The sequence below is a fragment of the Phaethon lepturus genome, unplaced genomic scaffold (genome assembly GCF_000687285.1).
Source record: "Phaethon lepturus isolate BGI_N335 unplaced genomic scaffold, ASM68728v1 scaffold6481, whole genome shotgun sequence".
In the NCBI taxonomy this organism is placed as follows: domain Eukaryota; kingdom Metazoa; phylum Chordata; class Aves; order Phaethontiformes; family Phaethontidae; genus Phaethon; species Phaethon lepturus.
The window spans coordinates 7431-30042 of NW_010516890.1; the positions used below are offsets into that span (position 1 = coordinate 7431).

The window sequence follows — 22612 nt, forward strand, 5'->3', positions numbered from 1 at the left end:
ACGGAAAGGGACCTGGGGGTGCTGGTTGACAGCCGGCTGAACATGAGCTGTCAGTGTGTCTTGGTGGCCAAGGCGGCCAACAGCATCCTGACCTGTATCAGAAATAGTGTGACCAGCAGGAGTAGGGAAGTGATTGTGCCCCTGTACTCGGCTCTGGTGAGGCCGCACCTCAAATCCTGTGTTCAGTTTTGGGCCCCTCACTACAAGAAGGACATTGAGGTGCTGGAGCGTGTCCAGAGAAGGGCAACGAAGCTGGTGAGGGGTCTGGAGCACAAGTCTTATGAGTAAGACAGCTAAGACTGCTCTTCTTTTATCAAACATGAATAAATTAAAAAAAAAAAATTGGCTCTGAAAACTACGGCCTTTCAGTGTGCAACAGTAGTAGCCTATTTATCATGATATTAACAGCATATCACAGTATTTTGTAGCAACTAGTGAATTATTAACTACAACAAAAATATCAACTTGGTTTTCCTGGATTAGAATGTAATTTGGCAGTATAAAGAAGAGGTGCCAAATATTTAATGATGATTCAGAATGGATCAGACTGAGTTATCCTCACTCTTGGGATCATTTCAGGGCAAGGCTAAGGCTCTTAGCCTGCCCTCAGTGAGGCTACAGTTTTCATTGCTGTTAGCCTGATCTTTTACCTGACCCTTGTCAGGTCGAGGGTTACAGGTTACTCGGTCTATCAGCTATTAACTAGCCTGCGAAAAGCTAATTCTAGCCTGAAAGCTATGGTCTCCTCAGCACTGAACTGTACTGAAATTAATAGACAGTGGTATTAGCAGTTTGTGCAGTTGAGCGGATCTGTTCGGTGAAATGGTACTAAGGGTGTACGTACTACTTGAATCCTGCCAGTTTGGTTCAGACTGGCTTCCGTCTGGCATGGACTGTATGCCTGCAAGTGGCTGGAACACATCTCATTTGGTTTCAGCTGGTAGGAGTTCATTTCTTCTGATCCAGACCAGCTCTGCGATAGGAACCGAAGTAGTAAAAGTGGGGACGATTGACAGATTCACTGCAAACATGTGCTTCTGAGTTGAACTAAACCAGCAGTGTCGATGCAATGCAGCAAGGGCTGCCAGGAGACAGTGCTGCGTGAAGATGGCTGTAGAGGAACTGGCTCTCATTCAGCCATCTTGAAGTGCAGTAAGCTTTGATCTCTATGCACTTGTACACAGAGATTTTACTGCACTCAAGTCTCCATTTCCAGCCTTTCTCATGATCTCATAAGACTGTATTTTTAGACCAGGCAGCTGAAAATACAACTGGAGCCCAGATTCTACTTCCAAGTAGGCACGGAACCCACCTAATTTGCAATTTGATGCTGTCGCGCGTTGTCAGTTTTGCAGTACACTCCCACCATTCCTTCATGTATTGAGAAGGATAAATTTCAAGGAGAAAGAAGCTTTATCAAGTCACTTGAAATCGCTGCAATTTGCATTGCATCTAAAGCCTCCCCTGACCCTTTTATTTGGAGTAGCTGAGAGAGAGGGAGTCAGAAGATAAGAAGGCAGTAGGGTCGTAAAGACAAAGTAGAAATAGATAATTTAGCCTAAGAGAAAACTAGAGAGAAACTGTGCATGTAAAAACACATCTAAGAAACTGCACACTCAAAAAACAACAGGGAAGCAGTAAGTTTGCAAGGTCAGAAGTGAAACATTTGGATTAAGGCTACAGTTACCTGTATAAGCAACACTTTAAATGAATAGCAGCTGTTTTTCAAGGCCTGTTTCATAAAAAATAAAAAGTTAATTGGAACAAATAATTGCACTGCTATTAACTGGAGATTTCAATAATGTCTTACAAAATGTCCCTTAATGCTTCAGATTAGAAAAACTGCCCATTAATTTGAAAGTAGGACCAATTTTAATAGCCTGGTTTTATTTTGGTCCTTCACTTGTATTTTCTGATGTTTGAAACTTTTTGACATAATGTAGCACAGGAAAGGAAAGAAAGAATTTTTCATTACTATTGCATAGATCCATTTCTTTTCACTGCATTCCATTGTCTTTACACTTAATTATTAGTCAGTGCAAAGCAACTGAAAATCTTTCTGTGGAATATGCTGTGTTACCGTATGCAAGCAGCACTGTAACAGAAGACTAGTGAAAGTGGTGAAAACAGCTGTTAGAATATAAACCCTTTTATCTTCATTGGTTTGGAAAGGCTTACTGGAGGTTTTTTAAATTTTATTTTAAAATAATTCAGGAAAATTGCCACAGTTGAAAAAGGAGAATATTATTCTATTCACCTTTCATTTGGAAGACGAGTTTTTTGCGCTTCACCACTGACATTTTCTGTTGAGAGATTATTTTGTAATGTATGCTGCACATTGTAATTCAGATAATTATGTACAAAACACTTTGTGAATGCATATTCTCTACTGCATATACATCTTTCCGTAGGTCATTTTAGATGGGAGACCACATGGAATAGATGCATAGAATTTTAATCCTGTCCTATTTTTCATATCTGTGTGGATTCCTAGAAAGTGAAAATGAGAGACAGCAGTGTCATCTTCATAGTTGGAATTCCCACTAATGTTACTTAATAGTTTGTCACAGGTGTTTGAACATGGATTATAACTGGTGAGTTTTTCTTCTTTTTTCAGGACAATGATGTATTTTAATGTGATATTAAATGCATGCTATTATATAATAACAGGGAAATTTTATATCATTCGGGCTTCTGCTGTGAATATATTTTTAAGTGCCTTTCTGTTGATTGCATTGATTTCTAGGAGACTAGACTTTTGATTTAGGTGCTTAAAGTCTTTATGCCCTTGCCCATGATAGCACTTCCTACAGATGGTGGTGATTCATAGTTGGATCAGATTCTGAGGTCTGTATGGAATAAATTACGAAAACTATGGAACAGCAAGACAGATGTTTGTATTGCTTTTTATGGTTATGTTAGAAAAACTAAAAATAAACAACCTTAAACAAATACCTGACTCCAGTGGTAGCTAAGGTAGCTTCATTTCAGTTGTCTCTATTATACTTGTTCTGTGAAATAGCAGTTTTGTTTCTGTTATTTATTCACCTTTCAAGGAGACCAAAGCTTGCATAAAGGAAAGTCAAAGCTTCATATTTTTACTGAATGCAAACTAGGTTTAATTTCCATCTCACTTACCAAGATTTGATAGTGTATATTTCAGGAGTACCACTCTAAGACACTACAACTTCCATTTAGTTCTAAACTCTCATTCACAGCATCTATTTTGCTTTATGAATTATTTGTTGGGGACAATATGGATATGGATCATAATGGGATATTCACTGGAAAAAAAACTATGAAAAACTTGATAGGACACAAGCTCACCACATAATTAAGCAAAAACATAGGTCAACGCAATTATTCTGACTGGTTTCTTATGCACACTATAAGTTCAATTGCAGAGTGCTCCAAGTAAGCTGACAGTGCAGGGTGAGGCCGTTTGCAGCAGATTTTTCCAGAAGAACTGTTTGTCTCTTTAGATATTAAAAGGACTGAGTTTTGTATAATCTAGCTATATAAACACTTGTGACCAAAAAAAATGTCAGTGTAATATCTTGATTGCCCAGCAGAGGGAGACCTTAACGTTAGAATATCTACAGTAAACTTGCCAGATTTCTGTGGCAGTGTCCAAGTATTCTATTGGGTGTAACAGGGTTGTTGGTCTCTACTTTTACTTGCAAACAGTTTGGAAGATTTAATAATTCCTCTCCCGTTTTATTTACCTGGGAACTACGGCTTACTTTATTCGTGTTACATGAAGAAACCTTTTTTTTAAAAAAAAAAAAAGACGACAATTCTGGTTTTGATTTTCTTCTACTACAGTTATAACTCACATGGCTTACAGGGAGTAAAAGAGAATGTCTTCAGTTTGCCAGCAGTGCAGTGCATCCAGTAGACCCATATGTTTTTCTTTCTTTTTTTTTTTTTTTTTGCTTTTCACCCCCCTCTGAAATGATACAGTAAAATAGAACTAGAGGGAATTATGCAGGCATTCATGATTGGACCCTTGCTTTTAAGCAAACAGAACATAGATGCCTGACAACAGTAAATCATGACCCATATTGCCTTACCTCTGCTATGTTTTGGATTTTCATTTTCCACTCTGTATTTTCCTCAATAAGAAAATTAATTATATTGTTCACAGTTTAAAAGAAATTATACCTCAGCCACACCTGCCAGACATTTGTCTAGCCTATTTTAACAACTTGGGGAGAGAGCAAACAATATGCTTTTGCTATTTATATTTGTATAGTAAATATACTATACATTTGTGTTTTTCATTTAGAGTCAGATGTCTATATAGGAGAGGGAAGTGTCAGTAACTTGAATGAAAACCTGGGACAGAGCTGTACAACCAGTGATTCAGGTATGTTTCCCTTCTGTTATTTAGTAATTGCAAAATAAGCTCTGGAGGGTAAGCACTCTGTGAATGGACTAGAACAAAAATCAATGGAAGACTTTCACTGTGAACGCTAGTTCACGGTACTTAGATGCCAGACTTTCTCTTATTTTGTTGGAAAACAGATGCCATTTTTATCGTCTGGACTTAAGTCCCAGCCCCAAAAAAGTTTATTTACTGATATCGTCTGAATACATCTCTAGACACCGTCATCATACAAAATGGTCAGTGATGCAGAATGATAGAATCACATAGGCTGGAAGGGACTTCCAGAAGTCATCCAGGGCAGTCGCCTGTACAGATATTCATAATGCCACCACATATTTGTGCTGCTTTTGCTCTCAGAGAGGAGCTAGATTGTGTCTGGCCTCTGCATAGGGTGACTAAGTGAGAGGGAATAGGAAATGTTTTAGAGGCATTTAAGGGTGAGGAGAAGCATTTCCAGGGTACCCGCAGAACAGTAATGAAGGTCTGCTTTGGATCTAAGTAATTTAGTAGCCCTATTTGTAAAAGCAACCTCATCAATGGAGTTTACTATCTGAAGAGCCTTGCAAATCTCACATTTAAACATATGTGCACATCCTAAATATAGTTTTAAATTAAATATTAGACTGTCTTTATGTAATACTTTGCAGACAGATAGGAACTTCCTATGTATATACTCTGAGCCCAATTAAACTCTGCTGTTGTAAAAGACATCCCATGGGGTTTTTTTCTTTTTTTTCATCTTTGACCTCAGGCAGAACGAATTTGCAGCTGTCCACCTTGGTGAACAGCCTGTGTTTGCCTACACAGAATTCAAGAGGGACCAATTACCTTTTGGAATTTAGCCTTTATAAAGTTTGTGCTGGGACTGTATCTTGTGCAAAGGCTAGAAACAATCTGGGTACCTTTCAGGCCAGCTCTGCCTGATAAAGCTAGTATTAGATCAGTAAAGTCAATGTAAATGTTATATATCATATGCCTGCAAAATGTTTACTATAAATGTTTTTAAAATAGTTTCAAGCTTTTTAAATATTAAAATCCATGTATTTTATAAGTACACAGAAAATTCAGGATATCTCAGATCTAAATTCCTACCCTTTAGCTAGGATTTTAGTCTGTGTGTTGCTAACTCTGAAGAATATGCTTTGCATTTCTGCATCAACTGAGGTGACTCATCAGTCACATTGTATTTTTTTCTTCACTGTGTCACATGAAATGTCTCGGCACAGAAACTTCTCTGTTCTGTGGACAGTCACGCTATATCAGTTGGTCAGGCTGATACAAGCTACTGGTATGTAGCAGCACATATGTATGTATGGCCCGATCCTTTAAGATTCCTGAAAAATCTCCCATTAAGTAAATTGGGCTATGTCCAATAGTCCAGCAGAAAAAAATAAATCACTGCAGTTATGTGAAGAATGCAGAATAGATTTTTTTTTTCCCCAATGTTTACTTGCTGTATGTTCTGTTTACATGTGGGCTTTAAAAACAGCCAGTTACAATGTTTTAAAAAACATTCATGCTTTTTAATCATGCCTAATAAACTCAGTGAGAGCAACTATGAGGGAAAAAAGCTAAGGAGATACAGATGGAGTTTGTGATATTTATGGATTTTATAATCTGAAATTTTGCAGTAAGGACGTTGTATTAACAGAGATGTTTAGATAGTGTCTTAAATGCACTGACATGATTTGGATTTTAATGCAAAGAGTCGTGGATTTAGTCAGTTTTCTGTGCAAGGATCATTTTACATTTAAGAAAAATGGTGGAATTAGGACAACAGAAGAATAAGTATCATGTTTCTTTTAGCCCAGAGCAGCAATTCATACGAGCCTTGTACGAAGGCAGACAACTTCCCTAAAGTTATACTGTGCACAATGAAAATTCTTTAATGGAATCATATGCTCTGAAAAGATTCCTGTATTAGCCTTTATCTAAACAGGGGCTGAGGAAGCTAAGAGAGAGCAAAGTTAAATATTTTTTAGGCTTGGATAGTTAATTGAGGATGTTAAGAAACTGAAATTTAACCAAACAGATGGGTGATAAAGTGCTAGTTTCAGTATGATTGAACTATTTAATTTAGCCAACCAGAAAGCAAACAGTGTTCTTCCTCAAAAGAGAGTGGTAGAAGTCAGATAAATAACATCAAGTACTCTCTGGTGTGAATTTCCCTGTGTTCCAGGTAGCAGCGCGCTCACACTAAAAGGCAAAACAAACAAAAAACACTTAAGAATGGCATTCGGATATTTCCATCAGCAGTATTTTATCAAGCTTCATTACTTTTTGTTAGTTTAATTTTATTTAATGGAATCAGGGATACTAGAAAAATACACTTATTTTGTGTGTAATGTATCAGTGATAATAAAATCCTCATGATTCTTCATTTAATGATATCATCAGGAAATACAACTATAGGGTTTTTTCCCTCATTTTTAGTCAAGTCAAATGAATTTGTGCCTTTTCTTCACTGAGGACAGTTAATGCTTGGAGGGTGATTTAAACATATCCGTAGCAGAGGAAAAAAAGCCCTAAACTCCATTGAAATAAATCCTTCTGATGTTAACATACATATAATTTCTAACCTCCTAAGTATATGTAAACTCAAGAGACTTTATATGTTTTTCGTACTGCCTGAAATAATGCAACAACATTTTTCCACTTTTGAACATTGTTTGTTTCACCTGTGAGCCATAGAGCTGAACTCTCTGCCATTGCATTTTATATGATACATGGAAGGTTTTGGCTTTCAGGTGGCAAATGTATATGGCTTTTTAGTGAACAGCTTGATTGCATTATGTTTGAGTCACTCTGGAAGCAGCGCAACCTACCGTGAATAGGTGTGATACATTCTGCAGTTAGCTCTATCTTGTATGGGCAATTTAATTTTCTTATCTATTTGATTTTGTACTTTATAATTCCCTTCCTCATTTTTTAAGTGGTCCCTATCTCTTTTTCTTTCTATGACTCTATCCTTTTTTTCATCCTCTGTGAAGTATTTAAAAAGGTAGCTCACTTGCAACCAAATGAATTTCAATACGATGAAAGAGAACGTCACATAAGATTGGCTAGATTATAAATACTGCAGCTCTGAACACAACTTTTTTTGGTCCCAGTGCTACTGAACATTCCAATTCACACATAACAATAGTCATGTCAACATAGATGGGTGAAGACATACTGTGGTTTATTCCACATGTCCTGGTTGGTGACTGGATGTAAGCAGTTCTGATCCATAGTTGCACACGTCCACAGAGCAGCATTGCCTATGCTAATATGCCCTTGTTTCTATTTATTCAGAAGATGCTTCTGATAGTAAATTAATATTTTTCCCTTTGATATTTGTTCAATATTCTGATAAATGTTTTATGCCTCCTGTTTGATACTTATATTTCTTTGTACCCTTAGATGAAGATGAAGTGGAGAGCAGAGCTTCACCTGAGCCAGATCTGATCCTGAGAGATTACCAAATGGAAGTTGCAAAGCCAGCTCTGAATGGGGAGAATATTATAATATGTCTCCCTACAGGCAGTGGTAAAACAAGAGTGGCTGTTTACATTACCAAAGATCACTTGGATAAGAAAAAGAGAGCATTAGAGCCTGGAAAAGTTATAGTACTTGTTAATAAGGTATGTTGGTCCATTTTTTTTAAAAACTAGTATTTTTTAAACTTCATGCACTGTTAATATAGAATTTGTAAAATGAATATAAACACATTTCTCAGCTTCTCCAAATGTAGCTATTGTTAAAGGCATACAGCTCTAGACTGTCATCTCCATTGCACCATGATCATGGTGCAGGCATGAATGATTTTAGTTTACTCCAGTGCAAGTGCAAATTTGGATGTACCCTAATAACCACATTATTGGAAGAAGTATAATTTCATGTTAGAATGAATAGAACTAAAATAATTTTTTTAAAATATATTTTTCACATTCTGTGTTTGAATTTGGTAATGAAGGCCACCTAATGAGTGTCACAGTAGTTAGGGAATATTCTGCTGGATTTAATTACTGTAATTTTTACAATTAAATGTAGCACATATAATTTTCTATTGTAATATTAAAATAGAGACATACATTTAAGAATTTTATTAAAAGAATAAAACATATCCATATCCTCCTATAAGAATAAAATTCATAGCATGTTATAAGCTCAGTTAAAGAGCCAGAGCATGCATGGTCTGTTCGTTCTTTCTAAGGCACAGTTAAGGCAAAGTTCCTGCGACAAAAAGGTTTTGTAGGAGCAGTTGGAGGAGAGGGGTTGGTTTGGGGATTTTTAGTGCTCAGTTTTGGTTTTTGTGGTTGGGGGGGGTTAATCCTACCCTGCAGTGAATAGGGGCTTGGGGTTGTTTTCTTTTTTAAAAAAGTATATTTTGCACAAAGTGTATGTTCACCTGACAACATTTCTGTCAAACAGGCACGTATTTTTAATCCTATGTATGCCCTGTTTAAATTCTTTGGAAACTTATTCAGGTACCGTTGGTAGAACAGCATTTACGAAAGGAGTTTAATCCATTCCTGAAGCGTTGGTATCATGTTATTGGTTTAAGTGGTGATTCTCAGCTGAAAATCTCATTTCCTGAAGTTGTCAGAAGAAATGATGTCATCATCAGTACAGCACAGATCCTTGAGAATTCACTGTTAAATGCAGCCAAAGAAGATGAAGAAGGTGTCCACTTATCAGGCAAGTTTTTAATTCTGAAATTTTTACAGAAGGGCTAAAAGTATGTCTGTATTCTGGAAAAATGCAGAGTGAAAATGTGCCACATTCAGTAGTTAGTGTTTTTTCAGTTGCCTGGTTTTATAAATGTAAGCTGTACTCTGAGAGTCAAAACCAGATCTTAGTTAATGAGCTTGCAGTTTTTTCAAGTCAAATTAGACTCTTACAGTTCATTTGTACTAAATATTTGTTATGCTTCCTATTTTATCTACTTCAAGCACAACTTCGTGCAAATGCAGCCGTACTGTTTCCACTTTCCAAGCTTGGTAGAACATTGAGTTATATCAGATTGGAGCCATAAACAGGATGAGAAATTATTATAAAAACTCAAATGTAGTCAGTAGTTTGAGAAACACAGTGGAATACAAAATAAAAGCCAATCTGTTATAAACATTTTATTCTTTAAACTCTTACCATCTTTCTAACATATAGAGATAGGATTACTTGTAACTGTATCTCTCTGAGGTTGGCAAATATAATGGTCTCCTACAACAGTTGAAGAAAGTTGAAGAAAACAAAAGATATAAGATGAGATGAGGTAAAATTGTTTGCCCAGAATTCTAAAATGGCAAATATCTATTGGACATCAGAAAGGAAATGGTATTATCTGCCAGTAATGGAACAGCCCATGACTTCAGCTCCAGGATTTGGACTGCAGTGACCATCCTCTGTGAGATGTTAACTTCTCCCTCTATCTGCATGCAGTCAGCTCTTTTAGATGGGGCAGGATTAATATCAGAGCTATGATATTCAAAATAATGGATCTGAAATGAAAAAGTATTTGTCTGGGTGTTACAGAGGCAGCAGAGAAACCTGAGGGGGTCAGTCTGTATCTATCAGTGCCTAGTGCTGACTGGAGTACCTGTTGATCCAAACTAACTCCTGCAGAGCCACTTGTGTACCCCAGAATTACCTCCCCTCCTTCAGGATGCCTTTTTATTAATCTAGGCAGAGTACCAGAGATTTTCTTGTATTTATTTCCTTTCCACTGCACCTAAGTTAATAAACTTTCCCAAATCTGAATCATTTGGGAATGCCATGTAGAGGCACCTGAACATTTCTGCAGGAACTGCTGACCTGATTAGAATTGGGCTGAGTCCCAATCAGCTTGTGTAATGAAGTGGCTTCTTGAATGGGTTTCACACCTTGCAAAGCTTCCTTCATAAGGAGTTATATTTTTTCCAGAACTGAGGTGGCCCTGCAGACGGGGCCATGTTTCCATGCTAGTATGCCTGTGCTAGTAAGTTCAGCTGGACCAAAGCCAAGCAAGCCTGAATAGAGTCAGGTCCATTATGATGGCTAGTACTTGGTTAACTCGCAGCCTATGTAAACCATCCTAATTAGTTATATGGGTTTTATTCCTAATTTCTGTTCATAATTTTTTCATGTTTCCACAGAGGTCTGCATTACATGTAACACAGAAGTCCAGCCTCAGTGAAATGGAGGGGACTCTCTTAATTCCATTTTACCAAATGTTTACCCTCTTTACCAAGGGCTGAAGTCACTGTGTGGACTTTCTAAAAGCTGTGTATCACTTCCTTAGTTCTTTAGCACATCTCTTCTGGTGGGTTAGGTCCTTCCTGAGTAATGATAGGAATATGCATTACAGAGATGATGGCCAAAATCAAAAGGAGTAATTTAATGCTGGAAAAATATCTGAGAAACTGCCAGCACTGCTTCTGAAATCTTGCAGTATGTAGAAATCTTAGAAATAAATAGAAATTTAGGTTTGAAACCACATCACTCCACTCCAAACTGGCTTCCTGAACCACTTGTGTGAAGACAGTCGGATTTCCCCACTGACATGGAGCACTAGCTTCCTTTCCTAGCAGTACTCTTTGGTTTAGCCTTTAAATAAAATTTCCATTGTTCAGTTCTCACCTTTCTTTAGGTTTTTCAAAAATGAAGTTACATGATAGTTTCTGTAGCAGAAAGGCCAACTGAGAATGTTCTAGCTCTCAGTTAGTTACCAACTTCTTCTGCCAGTTTTTTCACATTCATTTGTAGCAATGCAACTATTTGAGCACACCAATGTGTAAACAAGACCATGGAAACTGTACAGATTTAAAAAAAAAAAAAATTAACCCTGATCATTTCAGTGATCTGCTTTACAGTCATTTCCACAAACATTTGTCAAACTGTAGGAAACAATGTCAAATTGTAGGGAATTCAACATGGAGAGTTACTGGCCAGCTAGGGGAAGAGTGGGAGCTCCATAAAACAATTTTGCTGTTAGAGAAACAGAGAAATGTTCATGAGTCTTTCAGATCAGAACGTTGAAATATATGTCACTGTCTGCATACACAGATAGATTAAGGAGATGTTTTCAGTGTTTGTGATAAATTTAAAAGAAACAAAAAATATTCTTAATTTTCCTTACTGTATAATACTCTACCTGTTGCATGTTAACATGATCCAACTAAAAAGCACATAATACCTGTCTGAATTGTCATCAGTTTCCTCAGGGAAGGGAGACAATTGGTAGTGCTCTCACCATCTGTTTCTTTCCAGTGACACATCCATAAAGTAATATAAATCTTTTAACTGGACAGGAATAGGGAGGAAATCTCTGTGTTGCTATAAAGTGGAAGCATATTTGGTTAGGACAAGCCTTTCTAGAATGTCTGAAAGGCTTCTAACATGTTATGTACCTTCTCATAAACAGACAGTATGTAGTTTGTCAGATACAGTTATGGATATAAAAGATAGGATTGAGTTAAACTATGATATGTTCTTACCACTGGTTATTAAAAATATCTCTCTGAAATTCTTTATACCATCAGATTGATTTTGCAAAAACAGAAAAGCTTTCTACATTACATGAAATGTAAAAGTACTTGACACATCAGGAGTGCAGCAAAGATTCCAGGGTCTATTCAATATGTACAGCTTCCATCCACGCCTTCCTCCAGCACTACAAATTTCCTAATACACTAGGTCTCAAACAAACTAACTGGTTCTCTTCAACGGTGTCCTTACCTATAAGAAGATTTAGTCACATAAATTCTACATTTGAAAGAAAATTAATCATTTTGGGGTTCTTTTTTTTTTTTCCAGATTTTTCACTCATCATTATCGATGAGTGTCATCACACTCAAAAGGAAGGTGTTTACAACAATATAATGCGACGTTACTTAAAAGAAAAGATGAAGAACAAGAAGCTGGCAAAAGAACACAAACCACTGATCCCACAGCCTCAGATTCTGGGACTTACAGCCTCACCTGGTGTAGGAGGTGCAACATCCAACTCAAAAGCAGAAGAACATATTCTGAAAGTAAATAGCCCTCACATTTGCAAACCACCAAAGGAATATTGTCTTGTTCAAGTAAAACTTTTGAAATCAGTGTTAGGCTCCAAATATATAATCTGATTTTTTGTGTGTGTGTACATAGGAGTTCAGCTCACAACCTTTCAGCAAATTGACCCACTACAAATTAATGGAGATCCATGTACAAATAAAGGTTACTTTACAGGGAAGTAGGGCTACTGAAAAGGGAAGTAAAAAGTTTACATCACTTGAAAAAAAGTTCTCAAGATCAGAGGAAAGAAATTCACAAAGCAGTGACATTTTTTAGTTAATAAAAATCTTATTTTTCCATTGCTGGATTAGAATTTACTGTGTATTCCCAAATCCTGGAGAGATCATATATCTGTATTTCTGGAGTGACTAAGCTGGGCTTTTGTGTGGATCCAGGAAAGTGAAAAACAAAAGTTGAATACTTATACAAGTGGAAACAATTTGTGAGATGCAGATAGCAAGGAAATGTGTTTCTTTACAGCAGTTAGTTACTCATTGAGAAGGGAGTAGTATGTAGTTGCATAAACAACTGACTGGAGATAATTTGTTAAATTCCGTACTGAAACAGCTGTGACTCTAAAGAAACTATTTTACCTGGAATTCAATAGATTTATATTAGTAATACAAAAGTAGAATTTAGCCCAGTACTCCAGTGAAAATTCCTGACTAGCAAATCTCACAAGAGGACAATGTGATATTGAATAGTTGAGGCCTTGCAAGAAGTGCTTATGCTGTGTTGAAGTAGACAGAATTGTGAGGTATTTTAAGAGAAAAGCTTTCTGGCAATGGAAAAAGTAGAGAATTCCTTTTCATCAGCTCTGAAATCTTAATGATGTGATGCTGGGTTTTGTATCTAAAGAAATATAATCCAAATATGCAAGCTGAAATAGATAACTACTGCTGAAGACTTTAAAAAGGTTGACTGCCAGACTTCCTTTCTCATTTTCTCTGCTTATGAAAATTTTAAGGTTTCCCCTTATTACTTTAGACTTAGTGACAGAAATATTTTCTTCTCAGAAAAGATCAAAAGCAGAAAAATACAGTTCAGTCATGCAGTTAGCACAGAAATTTTCTCTATCTCTTCCTGTTCCAAGAAAGATAATTTCAAATTATTTTCAACTGTCATAACTAGCTCTTACTTTTATAGTTATTCTCTAACATTTATTTTCTTTTTTTCTCTTTCACCATTATTTTTGTTTATTTGTTCTGTGCTCCAAAATCTTCTCTTCCAAAGTATCGATGGTATATTTTCCTTTTCAAAATACTTTTTTTGCACCCTGATCTGCAAGTTTTTTTCCTGTGTGCAAGGATGACTTCTGGCCTAAAAAGTAACTTGTTCAGCTGATCTCAAAACGCTTTTCAAGGACTTGGCCTTTCTTATGCTGATAGTGTCTGTATCCAATTTTTGTAGGAAGAAAATAAAATTACATAAACCCGAGTATCTGAATGAGAAGCTCTGTTGCATTAATTCAGTTTTCAAGTGGAATAACTCATCAAAAGAAATAACATTTTGTTTTCTCACAGATCTGTGCCAATCTTGATGCATGTAGAATCATGACTGTGGAAGAGCATGCCCCCCAATTGAAGAATCAGGTGAAGGAACCATATAAGAAGACTGTGATTGCAGATGACAAAAGAAGGGTATGTTGCTTTTCAAACAAATCAGTGTTAAAGTTACATTGCCCTTTAAAAGTGTGCTGTATGGTATCAAAAACTTTTGGCTAATGTTCTTTTTCTATAGATTTAGGGTGTTCCATAGTGGTAATTTGAATATATGTGTATTTATCTGCTGCTTCCCTCGGTATGCAAAAGCATCAGTAAAATGAAATAGATCTAAATTTGTGTGTTATATAATTCAAGTTATATTTTTGAGGTATCTGGACCTTCTGAACCATAGTTGAAATGTTTGTATTGGAGTGACATTATCTTCACTAAAAAATATGTTATTTCACAGCATAATTTTTGTAATATTCTGTACTATTTATTTCTATAACTGTAAATGCACTTAGCAACCTTACTTGTTTTTTAATTTAAGGTTTAACATTTTTAAAAATTACTCACTGTGGTACTAGCCAGAAGAGTTTTTATTGCCGGAAGATGCTTGCTTACTTTGGTAATCAATTTATTTCTAGGATCCATTTAGAGAGAGAATTACTGAGATCATGACAGACATTCAAAACTATTGCCAGCTCCATCCAAAATCTGAGTTTGGAACTCAGCCATATGAACAGTGGGTCATTAGAGAAGAGAGAAAAGGTAACCATACAGCAAAAATATCCTAGCTTTGGATTTGTTTGGGTTATTCTATATACAGGTGTGTTTTTGTATTTTTTGTACACTTTTAGCTGCAAAAGAAGAAAAACGCAAGGAACGTGTCTGTGCAGAACACTTGAAGAAATACAATGATGCTCTCCAGATAAATGACACCATACGAATCGTGGATGCGTACAATCACCTAAATAACTTTTATAAGGAGGAGAAAAGTAAGAAGACAGTAAGGAGTGATGATGATGATGATGAACCAGCAGTATCAAAACAGGATGAAACAGATGAATTTCTAATAGGTTTATTTCATGGTAAGTTTGAAATACATTGTGATATTTAATACTTTAAATCCATAGAAATAACTAATATGCACTAACATGGGTCCATTAATTACTACAACCTAGAGATTGCCATGTTGTTTATTATGACAGTATCTTGATGTCCCAGTTCATATAGTATGGAGTACATTAAACAACATCATAGTGTGATCATGTCCCAACATGTAGTAGAAGTTCTTCAGCTTTGGCCCAAGGGCACTTTCTTTTTGCTGATAGTGAGTATAAACTGTTCTCTGCTTTTTCCAATTAAGTGTCCCTGAGGACACTCTGATAGATAAACAGAATGTGTATTCCAGGAGACAGTCATGAAGGGGCAAAAAGTTGAGCAAATGGAATACAAAAGTAATGAAATGACGGGTTTTTAACCAACACTTTCTACCAAAGTATGTTTGTCTATATACTAAGAGATGGGAGTGATGACCTTAAGTAAGTTTCAAGTAAAGAGCAGTTAGTGAGAGAATTAAACAGACGATTAAATTGCAAAGATCAAAGTTAGTTGCCTTTTTTTCAGATCATTCACATTGGAACTAGGATTCATTCAGTCCTTGACACACTAATCTTTTTTTGCCTCTCTTTTTTTCCCTTACTGCCTTTACAATGAGGAAGAGGTAGACAAGTTTGCTCCCATTACCTATGGCACCTGGGTGGTGCTAAAGAAAGTAGACTTCACTGCAACATGTATCCCAACTTCATGTATCCTATGAACTACAAATTTAGAATGCCATTATCAAGACATTCAGGAAATGTTAAAAAAACTTTTAGAAGAATAGATTACGTTAAATAATGTCATTGTCTTTTTTAATGACTCTTCGTACCTGTATTTATGCTCCCATATTTAGAATTTCAGTAATGAGCTGTTGCTGAGAACCAAAAAGTTATAAACTAACTAAAAAATGAAACTGAGTTGTCTAGATTGCTTTCATTTCCATTACATTCTAAAATACGAATAGGACTGTAGTCAGAAAGCCACTGCCAAAGTGGTGTAGTAGTTTGTGATACAAACTACCATTGCATTGGACGAGGCACAGTGCAATAATCTGCATGGAGTGACTATAAGATCTTAACACACAAGGCCCCCCCTTAAAGTGTTATTATTGTGTTTGCATGATCATCTGACAACAACACAGGCTTTTAAATATTAGAAAGTCATCATCAATAGTGCCTGCCTAAGGGAGTCATTCATTTAACATTTCACTGAGCATATTGAAACGTCTTTAAAAGCTGCAATACCAATAACAATGTGCCCATCCTGGTGTCTATTACATTGCATGTTTCTAGTGAGGTTTCCTACTCAAATGGATGTCCCAAGGACAATTTATTTCTAAATTTATAAAAAACATATAAGGCTGAGGGCTTTGCATATTAATCTGCTTCTCCTTGTAAGATCTTTTTTCAGTTACTTTAAAACTGTTTTGTAAATATTTTAAGCTAGGATTTAGCTCTTTAACACAGTGCACTTAACTCTGTACCACTTCTGGTATGTAGACAGATTTTTTGTCTTTTGCTTATTCTCACTGTGAAATATAGACAAAGTGTATATTAAAAAGTTAATGGTTATTTATTTTGATTGATTAGTGTGTTTTTAATGAATGTAAACTCACTCAAACTGGATGTGAATTAACCATGCTGGGAGAATTATATAGAAAGCTGCTCTTTGCTTCCTTTTTTTTCTAGAGCTGTTATTTTACATGATTACTTTGTCTTAATTTACGTCTGCTATTTTTAAAGCAAAAAAGAAACAGCTGAAAGAGTTGGCTAGAAAGCCAGAATATGAAAATGAGAAGCTAATACAGTTGCGAAACACTTTAATGGAGGAGTTCACGAAGATTGAGGAACCTAGAGGAATTATTTTCACAAAGACTCGGCTAAGTGCCTTTGCTCTATTCCAGTGGATTAAGGATAACCCAAAATTTGAAGAAGTGGGAATTAAGGCCCATTATCTTATTGGTGCTGGACATAACAGTGAAATTAAACCCATGACTCAGGTACAGAACTATGCATTACAGCATTCAAATCTTATACATGTTTTGAGAAAACAGCTTGTTTTAGTACTAGAACAACGGACTGAAATTTGGAGCCCAGGGTTCTAGTTTCATACCTGCCAGCAATTTAGTGTCATAAGCTGCAGGATAGGTGGATAATAATGTCAGAATAATTTTACTTCCACAAGAAACAAGCTTTTTTGGTTTTGGATTCTATGGCAATAAGAGCAGCCGTTTCCTAGAGGAGTATATAGCCAAAAGGGACAGAAATTATAGTGGGGCATAGGAAGAAAAAGTGAACAAAATGGCAATAGCAAAAATGTGATACTTAAATGACTTTACATTTTTCAGGACATCTGTAATTCAAATTATATTTTAGTTGCTGAATTGAAAAATGAAATCCATTACAATGTTGATTATGCCTGTCTTTTTCTGATATCATTGCTTAATCAACTTATACCAATTTATATGCATGCCTCACACTGATGCATGATCATCGAAAGAGAATTTGCCAAAATTTGCAGTGAAAATTTCACAATTGATCACTCAACAGTCCATCTTGTACCATTGTGTTGACTTTATACACAGCATCTCCCTGATGATTTATACCAACATATATATATATCTTTATAATGTTATACTTCAAAACGAAGTACCTATCCTAAAAATGCTGATACCTGTCAGTATCCTAAAACCTCTCTTCTGTTCTGCTCTTTACTCCCCATAAAATTGCCGCTTCGGCATTTAAACGGAAATGGTATGGTTTACTGCTCGTCAGAGTCCATTTCTTTCAGCTGCTCTCATTTTCAAAAAAAAGTTAGGAATTGTTCTCTCAAAGTTGCTTGTTTTCTATGAAAATTTGATATTTAACCTGTGCACCACATTGCACAAGCATAGCATTAGCTTCTACCTTTTGAAACTGAATATAGCAAATAGAAAGTTTCTATCCCTCTGCTCAAGCTTGTTTGAAGTATTATTCGGAAGTCCATGTTTTGGATGCTTTATTTTTCAAGTGTATCATTGCTGTGCTTTTTGGTGCTCCCCAGATCACCAAAATTATGGTCTCTGTTTATTATTGAAAATTTTAGGTGCTTTGGAACCTGACTTGGAAGCACTGAAGTCTGTACTTTAAGCTGAAATTACTGAAGTGGTAGAAATTCAGAACCTTTGGATAACTACTTAAAGAATTTGCAAATGATAGAACAAAAAAACTGTATTATCAACCTCCTAGTGTTTATGAAATGGGCTACAAAGTTCCAAGTTCAGTTACCTTAAAAAGACTGGCTTCTGCTCCCTCCTTCCTCAAAAAAGGTGCTGAACGCCTGTTACTTTCAATAGGAACTTCTTGTTTGTGATCGTGAAAGTTGCTTAAATGCAATTGTTGAAGACACTGATGTTTGTCACTCCACTCTGAAATGATTGGTCTATAATTCCATAAACCTCTTAATTAGAAGAAACTGATGACAGAAAATAACACTGAAAATTAATATACTGTGGTTTGGTTTTTTTTAATTTACAGAATGAGCAAAGGGAAGTCATTGATAAATTCCGAGGCGGAAGTGTAAATTTACTTATTGCTACTACTGTAGCTGAGGAAGGCCTAGACATCAAAGAGTGTAACATAGTTATTCGCTATGGCCTCGTCACCAATGAAATTGCTATGGTGCAGGTATGAGTTTACTGCATACACAACTTACTTTTTAAAGTGCTTTTCTGTTTAGAACATGCAAATGGTGAATGATATACCTGGGCTTTGAAGATAATTTTGAAATACTTGCCTACTAAAAGAGAAAATGTTCTTTCAACAAGATTGATTTCCAGTTGCCGTCCTCAGTTTGCATGCAATATAAAACTTGCCTCCATGTGTAATGGTGTAACATCCATTTAAAGCTCTACATAAACAGTAAGCTCTCTTAGAAAAAAAGGCATAAGAATGTGATCAACTGACCGGTTGGTTAAAAGAATTTGTACCACCAACAGCTAAAAAGAGAGAACTGCATAATGAGAATACCAGTTTGTCCATGTTCTCACTTAATTTGTGAACACAAATATTCATATATTAAATATTTAAATGCATTCTTATTTTTGGTGACAAAATACAGGTTCTGTTGTGCAAAATGTTATGCTAATCACAAATCTCCTGAGTACTATTTCAAAGGTATCTTTAATGATAATGCAGAAACAGTTTGTGGTATTCACTGATTCTTTATCTTCCTGAGTTAAGTGGAAAAAAATGCTCTGTGGGGACACTGCATAAGGAACAGTACATGTCTTCCATTACAAAACTAGGAATAAATGTTGTGCAGCGTTGTAGGGAACACTGTGCTGTTTACATTGTACTCCTTGCAAATTGTAGGCTCGCGGTCGAGCTCGAGCTGATGAGAGCACGTATGCACTTGTGGCTTCCAGTGGCTCAGGAGCTGTTGAACGTGAGGATGTTAATATTTTCCGTGAGAAAATGATGTATAACGCCATTCAGCGTGTCCAGAACATGCCACAGGAAGAGTATTTAAAGAAGGTATTTACTGCAACTCTGCACTTGCCCTTTAAAGAATACTGATTTATATTGGAAGGAATACATTCTATTTGAAATCTGTTTAGGGGAGGAAACCATAAAATAATATTAGCTACTACATATGGCCTTGAATCCTTGTTCCAATATTTGTTTTATAGTCTATCTCTTCAGGGCCTTTAGAAAAGTCTGCTTTTCTTTTGTTAAGGGGGGAAGGACACAAGTTGGGAAAATTGACTAGAAGTCATGTTGTCAGTGAACTCAGTAAAATAAATGAAAAAGAAAACTACTACTGTTATTCCACCAGAATGATACAGTGCTTTTACTGATCTGTTTCTAGATTCAGAATTTCCAGTTGCAAAGTATAGTGGAAAAACAAATGAAAGCGAAGAGAGATGAGCGCAAGACATACAAGAAAAATCCTTCACTAATAACATTCTTATGCAAAAATTGCCACAAGCTGATATGTTCTGGAGAAGACATACAAGTTATTGAAAACATGCATCATGTCAGTGTGAAAAAAGACTTCCAGTAAGTGTTTATGAACTACTTTATCTCTTTCAGGCAAAACCAGGTTTTCTTTTCAGCATGGCTATACAGGGCCTGTAACCTTCTAGGCCTTGTGTGGCAAGAGAAAAGATTATTCCAATATTGTCAAGTCCTAGGCTCTATGGAATTTACAGGTAATGAGTTTGAGGGAAATGTTTGTTCTTACCCCTGATTTTGAGGTGACCAGAGTTTGAAACTTTCGAAAAAGATACAGGTCCTGTGGTAATATTAACTAGGTCACTTATTATATAATGTATGCCACAGAGTAACTCTAACCAAAGATGAATACCAGTTACCCACATACTTACACCAGTAACAGGCTCAGGATAAGAGTTTGACTCAAACAGTGTGTTGGCCATGAGCTGTGCATTGATAGTTGTATATTTAGAGGAGGTACTGGTGACACATCTCTTTTAGTTCTCCCAGTGTTATGTTATATTAAACTGTGTTTAAATTTTCAGTGCCATGATGACAGGAGGTGACTTTCTCTTCCCACTCAAAATGGAAATTAAGAGACCAAGAAAATGGTTTAATTCAACTTCAGTGGCATTTGTAATGGGTATTGTACATTACAGATCAGTCATGTTTTGTCAATGATATGACAGACACCATCCAGCCACCGTCCTCCAAAGTTCTTGTTTCTTTGAGACATATCTCTGGTATAATTTGTAAAGATGTTTTGAAGAGTTATTGAGAAACTAATACCCATATGTTGAAAAAATTAAAACTGAGCTGCAGCCCTAAACATTAAACTGCTTTTACTGTGAAATTGTCTTGTCAGCATAGTGTTACCAATCAATTCAAACTACAGGGTAATAATTCCTAGAACCTCTCAGCAGAGGCCAATAGTAACCTTCAATATCAAGTACTCCCTAAACTAAACGATGTAAGAATGTGCACATATTCTGCAGCTCCAGATAGTCAGAACCAATTGATTCTGTTAGGGGGTAAGACTGGACTACAGGGAATAAAAAGAAAACCTCTAACTTTCAGGTATCATTTCTTTGATGGCTCCATGGCACCTGAAGAAACCAAGCTAGATCTATCCCCTATTATAACAGAACCCCCCTCCTATTTTAAGATGTGTGAGGGAGGATACAGCTCCTGAAATGCTACAAAAGAAGTACAGTTGTATTTCACCATTACTTAGGAGCATGAAATATGACCTTGCATTTTCTCTAACTCATGAATGTGCACAACAGAGAATTTACCACCTTTTAGGTTTCATCTCTGACTTCAGCAATTGTACTCACTGTTTTTAAGGCTATATGTAGCATTGAATGACCAATGTATTCTGATGCATGCCTTCTGACTGTTTTTCAGAAGTCTTTACCATACAAGAGAAAATAAGACACTGCAAGATAAGCATGCCGATTACCAGACAAATGGGGAAATTATATGTAAAGATTGTGGACAAGTGAGGAACAACTTATTTTCATACTTTTATGTTGTTGTTGTTCTGCATTTATTTCCGTCTAATGATCTTGTCTATTTTATCTGAAACGTAATTTCCTTATACTTGCAGGCTTGGGGAAATATGATGGTTCACCGAGGTCTTGACCTGCCTTGTCTAAAGATTAGAAATTTTGTGGTTGTGTTTGAAGACAAGAAAACAAAAAAGGAAATTTTTAAGAAATGGGGAGAACTGCCTGCCAGGTTCCCTAGTTTTGATTATGCAGCTCATTGTCCTTCGAGTGATGAAGATTAAAGACTCAGAATGAAAATAAAAGCCCGTTTCAACTTTTCTCTAACTGCTGATTAGAAGCTCCCCTATAGAGAGTGCTGCATCATGAACACTAGGAAAGCTCCTGGGCCTGAGGAAACTGTCTGGAAGAGAAAGAAGAACCAAAGAAGGACGAAGTCACAGGCTGCTGTCTGTGCTCAGATTTGCAGTGGTACTCTGGGAAAAAGACAACCAAATACACTGCAGTCGTGTGTATCCATGGAACAAATTCCCATCTCTCAGTACATTCCGTCATGGGGTGACAACACAAAAGTGTGTTAGGTGACCTGTCGTCAGGCACAGAAATTCGACAGACATCTTGAGACTTGCCAGGGTGATTATTTTCTGTTTTTCTTCCTGCTACAACCATTTTGAAGATAAAGTGTCTCAAAAGAGAAGCCATGTCAAGAGAACAGATTAGCTGAGTGTTATTTCTGAATCGTTGGTTCATCTGTGTTTTCATGACTGAGTTCTTCCCCTCTTATCTTTAGGTGTAAGATCATACATTTTGACAGACAAAAATTAAGTTTCCATTAAAAGACATTTCAAAAAAATCAAGCCCTTAAACTGACTTGAAATTGATTATTTTAATGTCAAAGCAGCACAATGCCAAGTGACTTTCTGTGTGTTAGTTTCATAGGATTGTTAAACTGCCTATATAAATGAGGTATGTGTTTTTTTCAATAAATTACTATAATGATTAACCTTTGCCATCTGTGATACTGTTTATTCTCTTTCATTGTAAGTACTTTGACAATAATAGTGCCACAGTTTCACCCTAGAAATTTAAAGGATAGTGGTATTCTGACTGTAAAAATAGCATAATGTGTCTTGTCTC

General features: G+C 36.2%; 1 protein-coding gene across 1 annotated transcript in view; it reads left to right on the plus strand.

Annotated features, from left to right (window-relative positions):
- IFIH1 (interferon induced with helicase C domain 1) overlaps positions 1 to 22483 on the plus strand; it is a 29905-nt gene extending 7422 nt beyond the window's left edge. Inside the window, exons 4-16 of the mRNA XM_010296204.1 lie at positions 4289 to 4369; positions 7793 to 8013; positions 8860 to 9070; positions 12164 to 12381; positions 13930 to 14046; positions 14538 to 14661; positions 14751 to 14981; positions 16737 to 16993; positions 18510 to 18659; positions 19347 to 19508; positions 19843 to 20033; positions 21375 to 21468; positions 21577 to 22483. Coding sequence (XP_010294506.1) covers positions 4289 to 4369; positions 7793 to 8013; positions 8860 to 9070; positions 12164 to 12381; positions 13930 to 14046; positions 14538 to 14661; positions 14751 to 14981; positions 16737 to 16993; positions 18510 to 18659; positions 19347 to 19508; positions 19843 to 20033; positions 21375 to 21468; positions 21577 to 21759 — 2240 coding nt within the window. The 3' untranslated portion in view covers positions 21760 to 22483. The remainder of the gene's footprint in view (positions 1 to 4288; positions 4370 to 7792; positions 8014 to 8859; positions 9071 to 12163; positions 12382 to 13929; positions 14047 to 14537; positions 14662 to 14750; positions 14982 to 16736; positions 16994 to 18509; positions 18660 to 19346; positions 19509 to 19842; positions 20034 to 21374; positions 21469 to 21576) is intronic.
- Positions 22484 to 22612: the final 129 nt, after the last annotated feature.